Consider the following 13,695-nt stretch of genomic DNA (forward strand, 5'->3'; position numbering starts at 1 on the left):
GCAAGCACACAAGCTTTACATGGACACACAGACAGACGGACATACATAGCTAAATCAACACAGAAAGTTAATCTGAGCCGATTGGTATACTTAAAGGTGGGTGTAGGATCAATAATCTTGAATGTTACAAAAATCAGTACAAACGCGTAGGGTATAAATATTTACGAAGCAAAAAATAAATTTTAAAAATATATCGTCAGTTGCCTGTAGTCTGCGGTCACAATTGTGATCTAACTGTCAAAAGTTATTCCCAATCAATTTGTCTTTCGTCTAACAGCTGTTTTTCATTCACAATAGTTTAACTTTTTCTTATTGGACACAAGACACATCCCTGCACATACGCAGCTGACGTTTATCTGCATTTAGTCACTTTTATCCATCGAATTTGTCCACGTTTTCGAAAGTGGTTTTTTTTTTGGTGCAATTGGAGATAAAGGAAAACGTAAACAAAATGACTTCGTTAACTCCTGAACAGAAAAAGGAATTGATTACCCGTAATCTCCAAGAAACTTTGGGTGAAGATAAACTCAATGCTATCCTAAAGGAACGTGATTTAAAAATCTATTGGGGTACTGCTACCACGGGTAAACCTCATGTTGCCTATTTCGTGCCTATGTCGAAAATTGCTGATTTTTTGAAAGCAGGATGTGAGGTAAGGTTTTTTAATCGATTTATATTTATTTTAACTTTATGGAAAAATCTGTGTGGTTATTATGAGTTTGTGTTCACATACATGTACATACAAAATTTTAATTACTTTGGAATTTGGCACTCATTGTGCAAATTTAGTTTCTAGGAATTAAGCAAAGTAAATAATTAAACATAATACATACCTACATATTGCGTACAATTTAACATAAAAGTGATTGTTTTTTTTTCTTGGTAAACAAATAACTGAAGAGTAACACTGCCCAAGCAATTTTAAAGATTCATTGTGAAATTAGTACGAATAATCTTAATATTGATATTAGTTATAAACCTAAAAGTTTACTAAGCAATTTTTTATTCTGATCATTAATATAAAGCTTGTTTTTACGATGACTCAATGAAATTTGCTTGGTGACCCAGTGGTGCACTCAGTGACAAATTCCTATTCAAACCAGTTCAAATTGACAATTGTTACTCTTATTCATATTCAGATTTACAATATCAATCCACAAGAAAATTTAGGCTTCAAAACTCACTTTTAATTTTACAAACTTTTCTTTTTAACCTGCAGGTCACCATTCTTTTTGCCGATCTTCATGCCTATTTGGATAACATGAAAGCACCATGGACACTTTTGCAATTACGTACACAATATTATGAAGCCGTCATTAAGGCTATGTTATCATCGATTGGTGTTCCTCTAGATAAATTGAAATTCGTTAAGGGTACCGACTATCAGTTATCGAAGGAATATACTCTTGATGTATACAAACTAAGTTCGGTGGTTACACAACACGATGCCAAAAAAGCTGGTGCTGAAGTCGTCAAACAAGTTGAATATCCCCTCTTATCCGGTTTACTCTATCCTGGTCTACAAGCTTTGGATGAGGAATACCTTAAGGTAGATGCTCAATTCGGTGGTGTTGATCAAAGAAAAATCTTCACCTTCTCCGAGAAATATTTGCCTCAATTGGGCTATGAGAAACGTATACATTTTATGAACCCTATGGTGCCTGGTTTGGCTGGTGGTAAGATGTCTTCTTCGGAAGAAGATTCTAAAATTGATCTTTTGGATTCACCCGCTAATGTTAAGAAGAAGTTGAAGAAGGCTTTCTGTGAACCTGGCAATATTGCTGACAATGGTTTGTTGTCCTTTGTTAAACATGTTCTATTCTCTTTGTTCAAAGAGGGTGAAGGTTTTGAAATTAATCGTGCCCCGGAAAATGGCGGTGATGTTACTTTTAATAACTTTGCTGATTTGGAACAATATTTCGCTGATCAAAAGTTACATCCTGCTGATCTTAAAGCTACCGTAGAGAAATATATCAATAGATTGCTGGATCCTATTAGGAAAACTTTCGAAAGCCCAGAATTACAGTAAGTACATATAAAGTAATGGAATTATAAATAAGAAATGAAACTAATAACAAAATTTATGTTTTAATTTTATAGAAAACTTAGTGCTGCCGCTTATCCGCCACCAGCTAAAACTAAGGGTGGTAATGTAGCCAAAGCTGCCGCTCCTGAGGAAGAAGGTCCTCATCGTTTAGATATACGTGTTGGCAAGGTGATTGAAGTACAACGTCATCCTGATGCTGATACTTTGTATGTTTTAAAAATTGATTTTGCCGAAGAACAACCACGCACCATTATCAGTGGTTTGGTTAAATTTGTTACCGTCGAAGAGCTAGACCAACGTTTGGTAGCGGTTTTGTGCAATCTCAAACCCTCTAAAATGCGTGGTATTCTATCTGAAGGCATGGTTTTATGCACTTCTAAGTAAGTTTATTTGAAAAGTTTTGTGAATATAATAAATGTGAATTTTTATTTTCAATTAATTTCCAGTGAGGATCATACTGTGGTTGAACCCATTATTGTTCCTGCCAATGCAGCTCCCGGTAGCCGTTTAGCCTTTGAAGGCTACAGTGGCCAACCTGATGAACAATTGAATCCCAAAAAGAAAGTTTGGGAAAAACTTTCAGTCGATTTTAAGACAAATGCTGATGGTATAGCTGTTTGGAAAGATAACTTCCTATTAACTCCTGATGGCGAGAAACTTTCCAGCAAATTAGCCAATTGTTGTATTAAATAGATGTTTTCTACTAAAGCGATATTATGAACAAAGGCATTTAGTTTATTTAACAAGCATTCTTTTATTTATTTAAAACGCCTTCTTAGTAACACATTTTGATATTTGTTTTTTTTTAGTTTTATTTTTTTTAAGAAAAAAAAGGCTTAACGTTTTTAACACAATAAACATATATAACTGCCTTAACATTAAAGATTTTTAACATTTTATTTACAATTTATTACATTATTTCAGAGTTATCCAGATAGTCGTGATTCAAGCAGCCTTTTCCGCCTTTTTGGTTTCAGTTGATTTAGTTCCTTCCGCTAAAACATCTTTTAATCTTTGTATTACCACTTTTTGTCCTAAGATTTCCATCATCTCTGCTACACCAGGTCCTTCCTAAATTGAGTGTTTTTTTTTTAATTATTTTCATTGTTTTGTATTTTTTTTATTAATTCACTCACTTTTAAACCACTTAAAGCTGATCTTAAACACTTCATTAGTACCGGGAATTTTATACCCTGTTGTATGCTGAATTCTTTTAAAACTTTATTCAAGTTATCTTTATTAAACTCAGTCGTAGATATAATTTCGTTAAGTATTTCAAGTTGTTCTGTAAAATATGTTTTTTGTACAAAAGTAAAAGTTTGATTGTTAAAATTTAAACGCAAATGATGTTGCAAGATAGTTAGATAGTTTGAAAGGAAGATGTACATATATACATCAAATCTGAAGAAATACACCTAGGCCTCTATTGGACTTGTTGTGCGCCCGATAGAGGCGTAGTAGACTAGACTAGAACACTAACCTACCGAAGGCCACATGTTGCAAGATAACAAACTTATAGAATTTCGCAATCAAGCTTACCTGTAGTTAGATCCTTTAGAATGAAATTTGTGGGCTTAACCCATAGGAAACTTAACTTAGGCGAGGTTAAATCCTTAACGAAAGTCAAACGCTGAGCAGCCCATTGTAAAACACTCTTTATATGATCAGCATTTAAATCCAGATTTGATCTGTGGTAAAAATGAAAGGTTTGTAACAAAAAATTTAACACTTAGACCTGGTTCACACTAGGAAACTTTTGATTTTGTGTGTGAGAGAAAGAGATGTTTGATATTTCTTTCTCATTCTCTCACACGCAAACATTAAAAGTTTCCCAGTGTGAACCAGGTCTTAGTCTATTTTTTCAAACTTTTTGTTTTCTTGTTTTATTTTTATTTAATTCCAATTAAAAAGTACTTACTCATTGGGATATGATTCCTTAATTAACATTGAAACATTTTCTACTAATTTCTTGGCATCCGCTTCAGATTGTAATAATTTAATAATATGTAAACGATTGAAATCATCCAATACGACAGGATTTAAGCGGCTGGGATGTGAATTTACTTTTTCAATATTAAACTGTTAAAAAGGAGTTAATATTACAGAAGTAATTATTAAAGAAAATCTTAAACAAACCTTTTCCGATAGTTCTTTTAAACTATAAACCTTTGGTTTACTAAATTGTTCATGGGAGAATCCACCGCCTGCGGATACTACATAATTAACTACGGCAGTAGGAAAATAGCCTTTATCTCTAAATAATAAACAATTTAATGAATTTCTTATTAGACTTATTTACATACAGCTATATTAACGCTACATACCTAAAGTGTTTAATACCAATATCACCCTGACGTTTACTTAATTTAGTACCATCGTTATTAACTAACAAAGGTAAATGACCAAATTTTGGTGGTTGCCAACCAAAAGCTCTAAAATTTAACCATATTATTACTTCAGTAAGATAAAAATTTTGGATTTTTTTTTTCAAAAAATATCTTACTTATATAATAATAAATGTTTCGTAGTAGAAATTTGCCATTCTACACCACGAAATACATGTGTCACAGCCATTAAATGATCATCCACCACATTGGCGAAATGATATGTAGGAAATTGATCAGTTTTAATTATAACCGGATCCCCTTCATTGTCACTGACATTATGGTGTACAGGACCATAAATTAAATCGTTTATAGGTTCCTCATAATCTGTCAGTTTAAAACGTATACAATAAGGGGTTTCTTTAGCTAAAAGTTCATTGATTTGCTTCTCTGTTAAGTGGCGACATTTATTATCATATTTGGGTATTTGTCGTGTTCTAACTGCTTCTTTGCGCAGCAAATCCAAACGACGTTCAGTACAAAAACAACGATAAGCTGAGCCATTATTCAAAAGATTTTGAACATAATCTCTAAAATTAAGGAAACTTAATATTTTTCTCGGTTTTACTAAAAAACCCTATACCCACAAGTATAATTTGGTTCGTTGACTTTGTATATAAGGTCCATAGCTACCACCAAATTGGCCAGGACCCTCATCTATATCTATGCCAGCCCATTGTAAATCTTCTATTAAAGCTTCCATGGCTCCCGGCACAAAACGTGTTTGATCAGTGTCTTCTATGCGCAATAAAAACTTACCATTTTGATTTTTGGCATATAAATAATTGTATAAAGCGGTACGCAGGCCACCCAAATGTAAATAACCTGTAAATTATACTTCGTTTTTAAATTATATTTTTATATTTTTAATTACTCCAATAACTTACCGGTAGGACTAGGTGCAAAACGTACTCTTACTTCGTTAGAAGAAAATCTTTTAATAGCAGAAATTGGAAGATAGATGTTTTTGTTGATGATTCTTTTCAATAAAAGCATTTTTAATTTATAATTTTAATTTATTTCTAAAATTAACTTAGTTTTATTAAAAATTACACTATTTTGCAAAAATGTTTAAATTAACCTGAATTACTGTTTACATTGAACAGCTGTTTGGGAAGAGTTAAACAAATTATGCACAATAAAGCATTATTTACAGGCTATTGTGAATTACATATTAATATCATTCACAATAAAGCCTCATGCTTGCCTTGTTTACAAACCGAATAAAGCAAATCAAAACAAACGACAAATTGCGGATTTTTTAAGTTTATTTCACAATTTCAATACGAAATTCTTTAAAATTGAATGAAAATTCCAGTAAAAATGAATAATGGCTTTGAGGAATGGGTAAGAATTGATGATTCCAATGAAAATATGATATAGCTTATGGAGCAATCTTCATTTTTTTAGGGCGGTTATATGGGCGCCAAAATTACCAAACTAGAAGAACAGTTTAGTGCCGCCAGTAATCCCTTTAAGAAAACCGATTTATTTGCCGGCATATCTATATTTGTCAATGGTCATACTAACCCATCGGCCGATGAACTAAAACGTATTATGATGATACATGGTGGTATTTTCCATCATTATGAAAGATCACACACCACTTACATTATCGCTTCCAATTTGCCCGATGTCAAGGTGCGTAATATGAATACTAGTAAAATTATAAGTCCCCAGTGGGTGGTGGACTGTATAAAGGAAGAAAAGATTCTAGATTATACGAAATATTTGCTGTATACAAATCAAAAGAAATCCCAACCTAGTATAAGTTTTGTAATGAAGAAAAAGGAGGAACCAAATGCAAGTGTGGCGTCAACTAATACCACAGAGGTGGAAGATCAATTAAAGAATAATTTAAAATCTATAAATAATGGTTTACAAGAATTAAATGCTAAAATGCGTCAAAGTTTAGCAGCGAATAGTTCTATGTCGAAGAAAGATGTTTCTCTGAATATGTCTTCGTCGTCGGCAAACTCTTCTAGTGTGGCTCGTACGGCAGTAGATCCAAAATTTTTAAGTGAATTTTATAATAATTCACGTTTACATCATATAGCTACTCTGGGAGCAGGATTTAAGCAATATGTTAGTGATTTAAGGGAACAACAGGGTGCTAATGGTTTTCCTGCTCGTTTGGAATTAAAGAAACGTTTACAAATGAATAATGTTCCTGAACTAGAACCGTTTAAATTATCGCGACAGAAATCCTGTGTTATGCATATCGATATGGATTGTTTTTTCGTTTCGGTGGGTTTGCGCACACATCCCCACTTAAAGGGACAACCGGTGGCGGTAACACATTCTAAAGGTATATTCTTAAATATGTGGAAAGTGGAGGAAATCATATAGACATGGTCTAGTAACTTTATTTTCTTATTAGGTGGTTCTGCGGCCACTGAAGTACCGGTCCATCCCAATGCTGATCGCCAAACCGAAATGGAGTTATTTGCCAAACGTTTTGAGCAACATCTGCATAATAACATACTTTCGGATAAAGTGCGTGGTGGTTTTGAAAACAAAATGTCACTATCCGAAATAGCCTCAGCCTCATATGAAGCCCGTGCCAAAGGTATACGCAATGGCATGTTTGTGGGTCAAGCTTTGAAACTATGCCCGGAACTTAAGACCATACAATATGATTTTGAAGGCTACCGAGAAGTGGCCTTTACCCTTTACAATACCATAGCCCAGTATACTTTAAATATAGAAGCTGTCAGTTGCGATGAAATGTTTGTAGATTTAACGGAAGTTTTAGAGGAACTTAAGGTAGACGTAATGGATTTTGTAAAGGCCATTAGAGAAGAAGTGAGAGAGAAAACTCAGTGTCCTTGTTCAGCGGGTGTAGGAGCCAATAAGTAAGTTATTTTTTGTATTTAATACAAGTATTTATTTAAAAACTTTTACCTTTTCTTTAGACTACAAGCTAGAATGGCCACCAAAAAGGCTAAACCCGATGGCCAATATTACTTACAATGTGAAAATGTTGAGGCCTATATGGCGGAAATACCCATACAAGATTTACCGGGAGTAGGCAGCAGTACGGCATATACCTTAAAGGAGGCTCAAATGATTACATGCGGTGATTTGCAGAAAGTTTCCCTGGCTCGTGTACAAATGTTGGTGGGTAAAAAATTTGGTGAAACATTATATCAATTTTGTCGCGGCATAGATCAAAGAGGTTTAACCTATGGTCAAATACGTAAATCTGTTTCCGCGGAAGTAAATTATGGCATACGTTTCAAAACCTATGCCGAATTGGAAACATTTCTCAAGCAGTTATGTGCCGAAGTACACAATCGTTTGAATGATATTAAAAGGAAAACCAAATATGTAACTCTAAAACTAATGGTTAGAGCTAAGGAAGCACCAGTGGAGACTTCCAAATTTATGGGCCATGGTGTGTGTGATCACATCACCAAATCAGTGTCTCTTTCAGAGTTTACTAATGATTTGGAGACAATTACTAGGTGTATATTGACTACTATGAAAGCTTTAAATTTACCACCTCACGAGCTAAGAGGCATCGGCATACAATTATCGAAATTAGATGATCCTACAGAACAGCAGGAGAAACCCAAAGAGAATATAATAAAGAATATGTTTTCCAAAGTAAAAGAAAAGCAAAAAGAAGCTAAGGCGCAAGACAATAAAACAGAGAATAATGAAGTTAAGCAAGCAACAAATGAATGTCAAAGTTTAGACATAGAGCCACAGATTAAGAAAAGTCCCGAAACTAAAAAAAGTCCCGAGCCCAAAAAACTTACAGCAGCTACAAAAAGAGGACGTTCCAAAACTGCTGGCAGTAATAAGGAATCCAAAAATAAACCCAATATAATGGGCATGTTACAAAATGCAGCTGCTAAACAGTTAAAACAAACCACAAATGTTCAAGAGCAATCAATACCAGAGGATATAGATCCAGAAGTATTTAACGCTTTACCATTAGATATAAGAGAAGAAATCCTAAGAGAAAGAAGAAAAGCACCCAATATAACTAACAAACCTGCGGCAGATAAACCAGCAGCAGCACCAGCAAAAAGTACAAATAATCAAAGTTTACTTAATGAAAGTGATTTTTTACCCTCTACTTCCAAGGCAGCACAACAAAAACGTGAACAGAAGTTACAACAGAAAAATCAACAAAATTTGGCAACAAATCATCCTGAACCTATGGAAGTAGATCCCGAGTTCTTGGCTGCTCTACCGCCGGAGCTAAGACAAGAAATTGAACAACAACTTAAAGCACAAAAACAAAATTCAAAACATGAACAAAGTTACAGACCCATAACGCCATCAAAGCTAACTGGCTCTGACGCAAACATTAAAAAGCCAAATTCCCAAGTAACGTTCGAAATAAGTTCTGATAATATTTTCACTCAAAGCAATTGTATTGAATTACTTCTATCTTGGCTGCAAAGTTGTGATGTACCTGAAAATTATGATGTTGATTTAATGTGTTCCAATGCCCGAGAATTGGTAAGAGCTAAAGAACTGGATAAATTATATGAATCGCTGGTGTATTTGGGACGTGTGATAAGACAACAGAAAGATACGGAAAATGATTGTCCTTGGCATTTGGCATTCAAGATGATTTTAGAAGCAGTACAAATGGAAATGTTGCAGGTCTATGATGGTAGAAAATTGTTTTTACCGGTGAAATTGAAATGTGATAAATGTAAAATTTGAAATATTAAAAGTAATTTACATATATTTTTCCTATTAGAAAATAAAAGAGTTTTATATTAGGGAGATTAAGAGGAATTACAATTAGAACTAAACTAGTACTGATCTAGAACTGAACTAGAACTGAACTAGAACTGAACTAGAACTGAACTAGAACTGAACTAGAACTGAACTAGAACTGAACTAGAACTGAACTAGAACTGAACTAGAACTAGAACTGAACTAGAACTGAACTAGAACTGAACTAGAACTGAACTAGAACTGAACTAGAACTGAACTAGAACTGAACTAGAACTGAACTAGAACTGAACTAGAACTGAACTAGAACTGAACTAGAACTGAACTAGAACTGAACTAGAACTGAACTAGAACTGAACTGTAACTGAACTAGAACTGAACTAGAACTGAACTAAAACTTAACTAGAACAGAACTAGAACTGAACTAGAACTGAACTAGAACTGAACTAGAACTGAACTAGAACTGAACTAAAACTGAACTAGAACTAAACTAGAACTGAACTAGAACTGAACTAGAACTGAACTAGAACTGAACTAGAACTGAACTAGAACTGAACTAGAACTGAACTAGAACTGAACTAGAACTGAACTGAACTAGAATTTTTTTGGTATTTGTGTTATTAATTTCCGCAGTACCGGAGGATATAGATATTAATATCTTTTATTATTCTTCCTTAATAATTAAGATATACTTCAAAAATAATCTCTTTATACAAGCAAAACATCTGCTTCGCTACAGTCCAAATTAAAAAAAATAATATATGTCTAACTAAAATCATCATCAATCTTACTGCTGCCTTGTTATCTCTGTTGTATTTTGAAAATAAAATATCATCATCATTCATTTATTATTAAATGCATTGTCGCCTCTTTAAACCATCTTTGATGGTTTGTGATGATCATGAAAGATCTTATTGTTGATATAGAAATAGCAGTGTTTGTATTTACTCATAATCTTGTATGTTGGCAGTTAATACAACTTGTCTTGTTACGAACAACTCTTTAAAAGAAAACTTTATTTTTCTTTTTAATGTTTTTTATAATTAGTTTTATCACGCCACATCAAACGGAAGTAAACCCACATTTAATTTTTTTTCTTAGTTAAAGAAATAAATGTCTTACGCAGTCTTTAAACTTCGTACATATGTATGTTTATAGGGAAATATTTGCATGCATATGTATATGTATGTAATATTAGACGGACCGTAAAAAAAAAATTATGTTTTCTCTTTTTTATATGAATTTATAACTTTCAAGCGCATGTCTAATAAAAAATGTTTGTTTGCTGCAATTGCACGTCAAAAGTGGATTGGCAAATGATAAATCGTTTATAAGTTATTACTAGCTATACCCAGTGTACTTTGATAACCTAAAGCATTATAAATACAAAAATCTACTTAACGATTTTGAAGAATCTAAAAATTTTAAGATTCCAGCCTCTATATCAAAAACCGATTTTTTGTGTGAAAACATAAAAGTCCGCTTTTCTCGGAAACTGTAGGAGATACAGCGAATCCAAGCGAAATCCGTGATCACCTTTATTTCCCATAAAAAACCGACTTTTTGGGTGAAAACATAAAAGTTCGTTTTTCTCGAAAACTATAAGAGATACAGCAAAAACAAGCGAAATCTGTGATCACCTTTATATCCCATCAGAAACCGATTTTTTGAGTGGAAACATAAAAGTCCAATTTTCTCGAAAACTATAAGAGATACATCAAAAACAAGCGAAATCTGTGATCACCTTTATTTGCTATCAAAAACCGATTTTAAAACCGACATAAAAGTCAGTTTTTCTCGGAAACTTTAAGAGATTCAGCAAAAACAAGAGTGAAAACATAAAAGTTCGTTTTTCTCAAAAACTATAAGAGATACAGCAAAAAACAAGCGAAATCTGTGATCACCTTTATATCCCATCAGAAACCGATTTTTTGAGTGAAATCATAAAAGTCCAATTTTATCGAAAACTATAAGAGATACAGCAAAAACAAGCGAAATCTGTGATCACCTTTATTTCATCAAAGTCCCTTTTTCTCAAAAACTATAAAAAAAAACACAAAAGTCCGTTTTTCTCGAAATCTATGAGAGATACAGCAAAAACAAGTGAAATCTGTGATCACCTTTATTTCCCATCAAAAACCGATTTTTTGATGGGAATAACAAGCGAAATCCGTGATCACCTTTATATCCCATCAAAAACCGATTTTTCTCGAAAACTATAAGAGATACAGCAAAAACAAGCGAAATCTGTGATCACCTTTATTTCCCATCAAAAACCGATTTTTTGAGTGAAAACATAAAAGTTCGTTTTTCTCGAAAACTATAAGAGATACAGCAAAAACAAGCGAAATCTGTGATCACATTTATTACCCATAAAAAAAAAAAATATTTTTTGAGTGAAAACATAAAAGTCCGTTTTTCTCGGAAACTATAAGAGATACAGCAAAAACAAGCAAAATCTGTGATCACCTTTATATCCCATCAAAAACCGATTTTTTGAGTGAAAACATAAAAGTACGTTTTTCTCGGAAACTATAAGAGATACAGCAAAAACAAGCGAAATCTGTGATCACCGTTATTTCTCATCAAAAACAGATTTTTCGAGTGGAAACATAAAAGTACGTTTTTCTCGAAAACTATAAAAGATATAGCAAAAACAAGCGAAATCTGTGATCACCTTTATTACCCATAAAAAAAATTTTGAGTGAAAACACAAAAGTCCGTTTATCTCGGAAACTATAAGAGATACAGCAAAAACAAGCGAAAGCTGTGATCACCTTTATTTCCTACCAAAAATCGATTTTTGAGTGAAAACATGAAAATACGTTTTTCTCGGAAACTATAAGAGATACAGCAAAAACAAGCGAAATCTGTGATCACATTTATTTCCCATCAAAAACCGATTTTTTGAGTGAAAACATAAAAGTACGTTTTTCTCGGAAACTATAAGAGATACAGCAAAAACAAGCGAAATCTGTGATCACCGTTATTTCTCATCAAAAACAGATTTTTTGAGTGAAAACATAAAAGTACGTTTTTCTCGAAAACTATAAGAGATATAGCAAAAACAAGCGAAATCTGTGATCACCTTTATTTCCCATCAAAAACCGATTTTTTGAGTGAAAACATAAAAGTCCGTTTTTCTCGGAAACTATAAGAGATACAGCAAAAACAAGCGAAATCTGTGATCACCGTTATTTCTCATCAAAAACAGATTTTTTGAGTGAAAACATAAAAGTACGTTTTTCTTGAAAACTATAAGAGATATAGCAAAAACAAGCGAAATCTGTGATCACCTTTATTACCCATAAAAAACCGATTTTTTGAGTGAAAACATAAAAGACTGTTTTTCTCGGAAACTATAAGAGATACAGCAATAACAAGCGAAATCTGTGATCACTTTTATTTCCCATCAAAAACCGATTTTTTTAATGGAAAACATAAAAGTCCGTTTTGTGATCACCTTTATTTCCAATCAAAAACCGATTTTTTGAGTGAAAACATAAAAGTTCGTTTTTCTCGAAAACTATAAGAGATACAGCAAAAACAAGCGAAATCTGTGATCACCTTCATTTCCCATCAAAAACCGATTTTTTTATTGAAATCATAAAAGTCCATTTTTCTCGAAAACTATAAGAGATACAGCAAAAACAAGCGAAATCTGTGATCACCTTTAATTCCTATCAAAAACCGATTTTTTGAGTAAAAACATAAAAGTCCGTTTTTCTCGGAAACTATAAGAGATACAGCAAAAACAAGCGAAATCTGTGATCACCTCTATTTCCCATCAAAAACCGATTTTTTGAGTGAAAACATAAAAGTTCGTTTTTCTCGAAAACTATAAGAGATACATAAAAGTCCAATTTTCTCGAAAACTATAAGAGATGCAGCAAAAACAAGCGAAATCTGTGATCACCTTTATTTCCCATCAAAAACCAATTTTTGAGTGAAAACATAAAAGTCCGTTTTTCTCGGAAACTATAAGAGATACAGCAAAAACAAGCGAAATCTGTGATCACCTTTATATCCCATCAAAAACCGATTTTTTTTTAGTGAAAACATAAAAGTACAATTTTCTCGAAAACTATAAGAGATACAGCAAAAACGAAGCGAAATCTGTGATCACATTTATTTCCCATCAAAAACCGATTTTTTGGGTGAAAACATAAAAGTTCGTTTTTCTCGGAAACTATAAGAAATACAGCAAAAACAAGCGAAATCTGTGATCACCTCTATTTCCCATCAAAAACCGATTTTTTTAGTGAAAACATAAAAGTTTGTTTTTCTCGAAAACTATAAGAGATACAGCAAAAACAAACGAAATCTGTGATCACCTCTATTTCCCATCAAAAAACGCTTTTGTTCGTTCGTTTTTCTCGGAAACTATAAGTTTTTCTCGAAAACTATAAGACATACAACAGAAACAAACGAAATCTGTGATCACCTTTATATCCCATCAAAAACCGATTTTTTGTGTGAAAACATAAAAGTCCGCTTTTCTCGGAAACTGTAGGAGATACAGCGAATCCAAGCGAAATCCGTGATCACCTTTATTTCCCATAA

The 13,695-nt window shown here is 33.0% G+C and overlaps 3 protein-coding genes across 4 annotated transcripts in view; 2 read left to right on the plus strand and 1 right to left on the minus strand.

Moving 5' to 3' along the window:
• The first annotated feature begins 337 nt into the window (after window positions 1-337).
• LOC111689611 (tyrosine--tRNA ligase, cytoplasmic) lies at window positions 338-2,930 on the plus strand. The gene is made up of 4 exons (XM_023452082.2): window positions 338-652; window positions 1,220-2,025; window positions 2,101-2,427; window positions 2,494-2,930. The coding sequence occupies exons 1-4, from the start codon at window positions 452-454 to the stop codon at window positions 2,738-2,740; spliced, it is 1,581 nt and encodes a 526-aa protein (XP_023307850.2). The 5' UTR covers window positions 338-451; the 3' UTR covers window positions 2,741-2,930.
• The window catches only part of LOC111689612 (probable glutamate--tRNA ligase, mitochondrial), a 51,319-nt gene continuing 40,551 nt past the window's right edge, over window positions 2,928-13,695 (minus strand). The window contains exons 3-11 of one of the 2 annotated variants that reach the window (XM_046951207.1): window positions 5,319-5,365; window positions 5,019-5,256; window positions 4,551-4,961; window positions 4,372-4,479; window positions 4,184-4,301; window positions 3,966-4,126; window positions 3,587-3,735; window positions 3,184-3,332; window positions 2,928-3,118 (exon numbers count right to left, since the gene is read on the minus strand). In XM_046951207.1, the coding sequence (XP_046807163.1) occupies window positions 2,993-3,118; window positions 3,184-3,332; window positions 3,587-3,735; window positions 3,966-4,126; window positions 4,184-4,301; window positions 4,372-4,479; window positions 4,551-4,961; window positions 5,019-5,256; window positions 5,319-5,365 (1,507 nt within the window). In that variant the 3' untranslated portion in view covers window positions 2,928-2,992. Of the gene's footprint in view, window positions 3,119-3,183; window positions 3,333-3,586; window positions 3,736-3,965; window positions 4,127-4,183; window positions 4,302-4,371; window positions 4,480-4,550; window positions 4,962-5,018; window positions 5,257-5,318; window positions 5,509-13,695 lie in introns of those variants that run through there. The other variant, XM_023452083.2, reaches the window with a different exon arrangement.
• On the plus strand, window positions 5,632-9,156 carry LOC111689610 (DNA repair protein Rev1). The gene is made up of 4 exons (XM_023452081.2): window positions 5,632-5,778; window positions 5,842-6,739; window positions 6,812-7,286; window positions 7,347-9,156. The coding sequence occupies exons 1-4, from the start codon at window positions 5,737-5,739 to the stop codon at window positions 9,115-9,117; spliced, it is 3,186 nt and encodes a 1,061-aa protein (XP_023307849.2). The 5' UTR covers window positions 5,632-5,736; the 3' UTR covers window positions 9,118-9,156.

The sequence above is a fragment of the Lucilia cuprina genome, chromosome 5 (genome assembly GCF_022045245.1).
Source record: "Lucilia cuprina isolate Lc7/37 chromosome 5, ASM2204524v1, whole genome shotgun sequence".
NCBI classification, from domain to species: domain Eukaryota; kingdom Metazoa; phylum Arthropoda; class Insecta; order Diptera; family Calliphoridae; genus Lucilia; species Lucilia cuprina.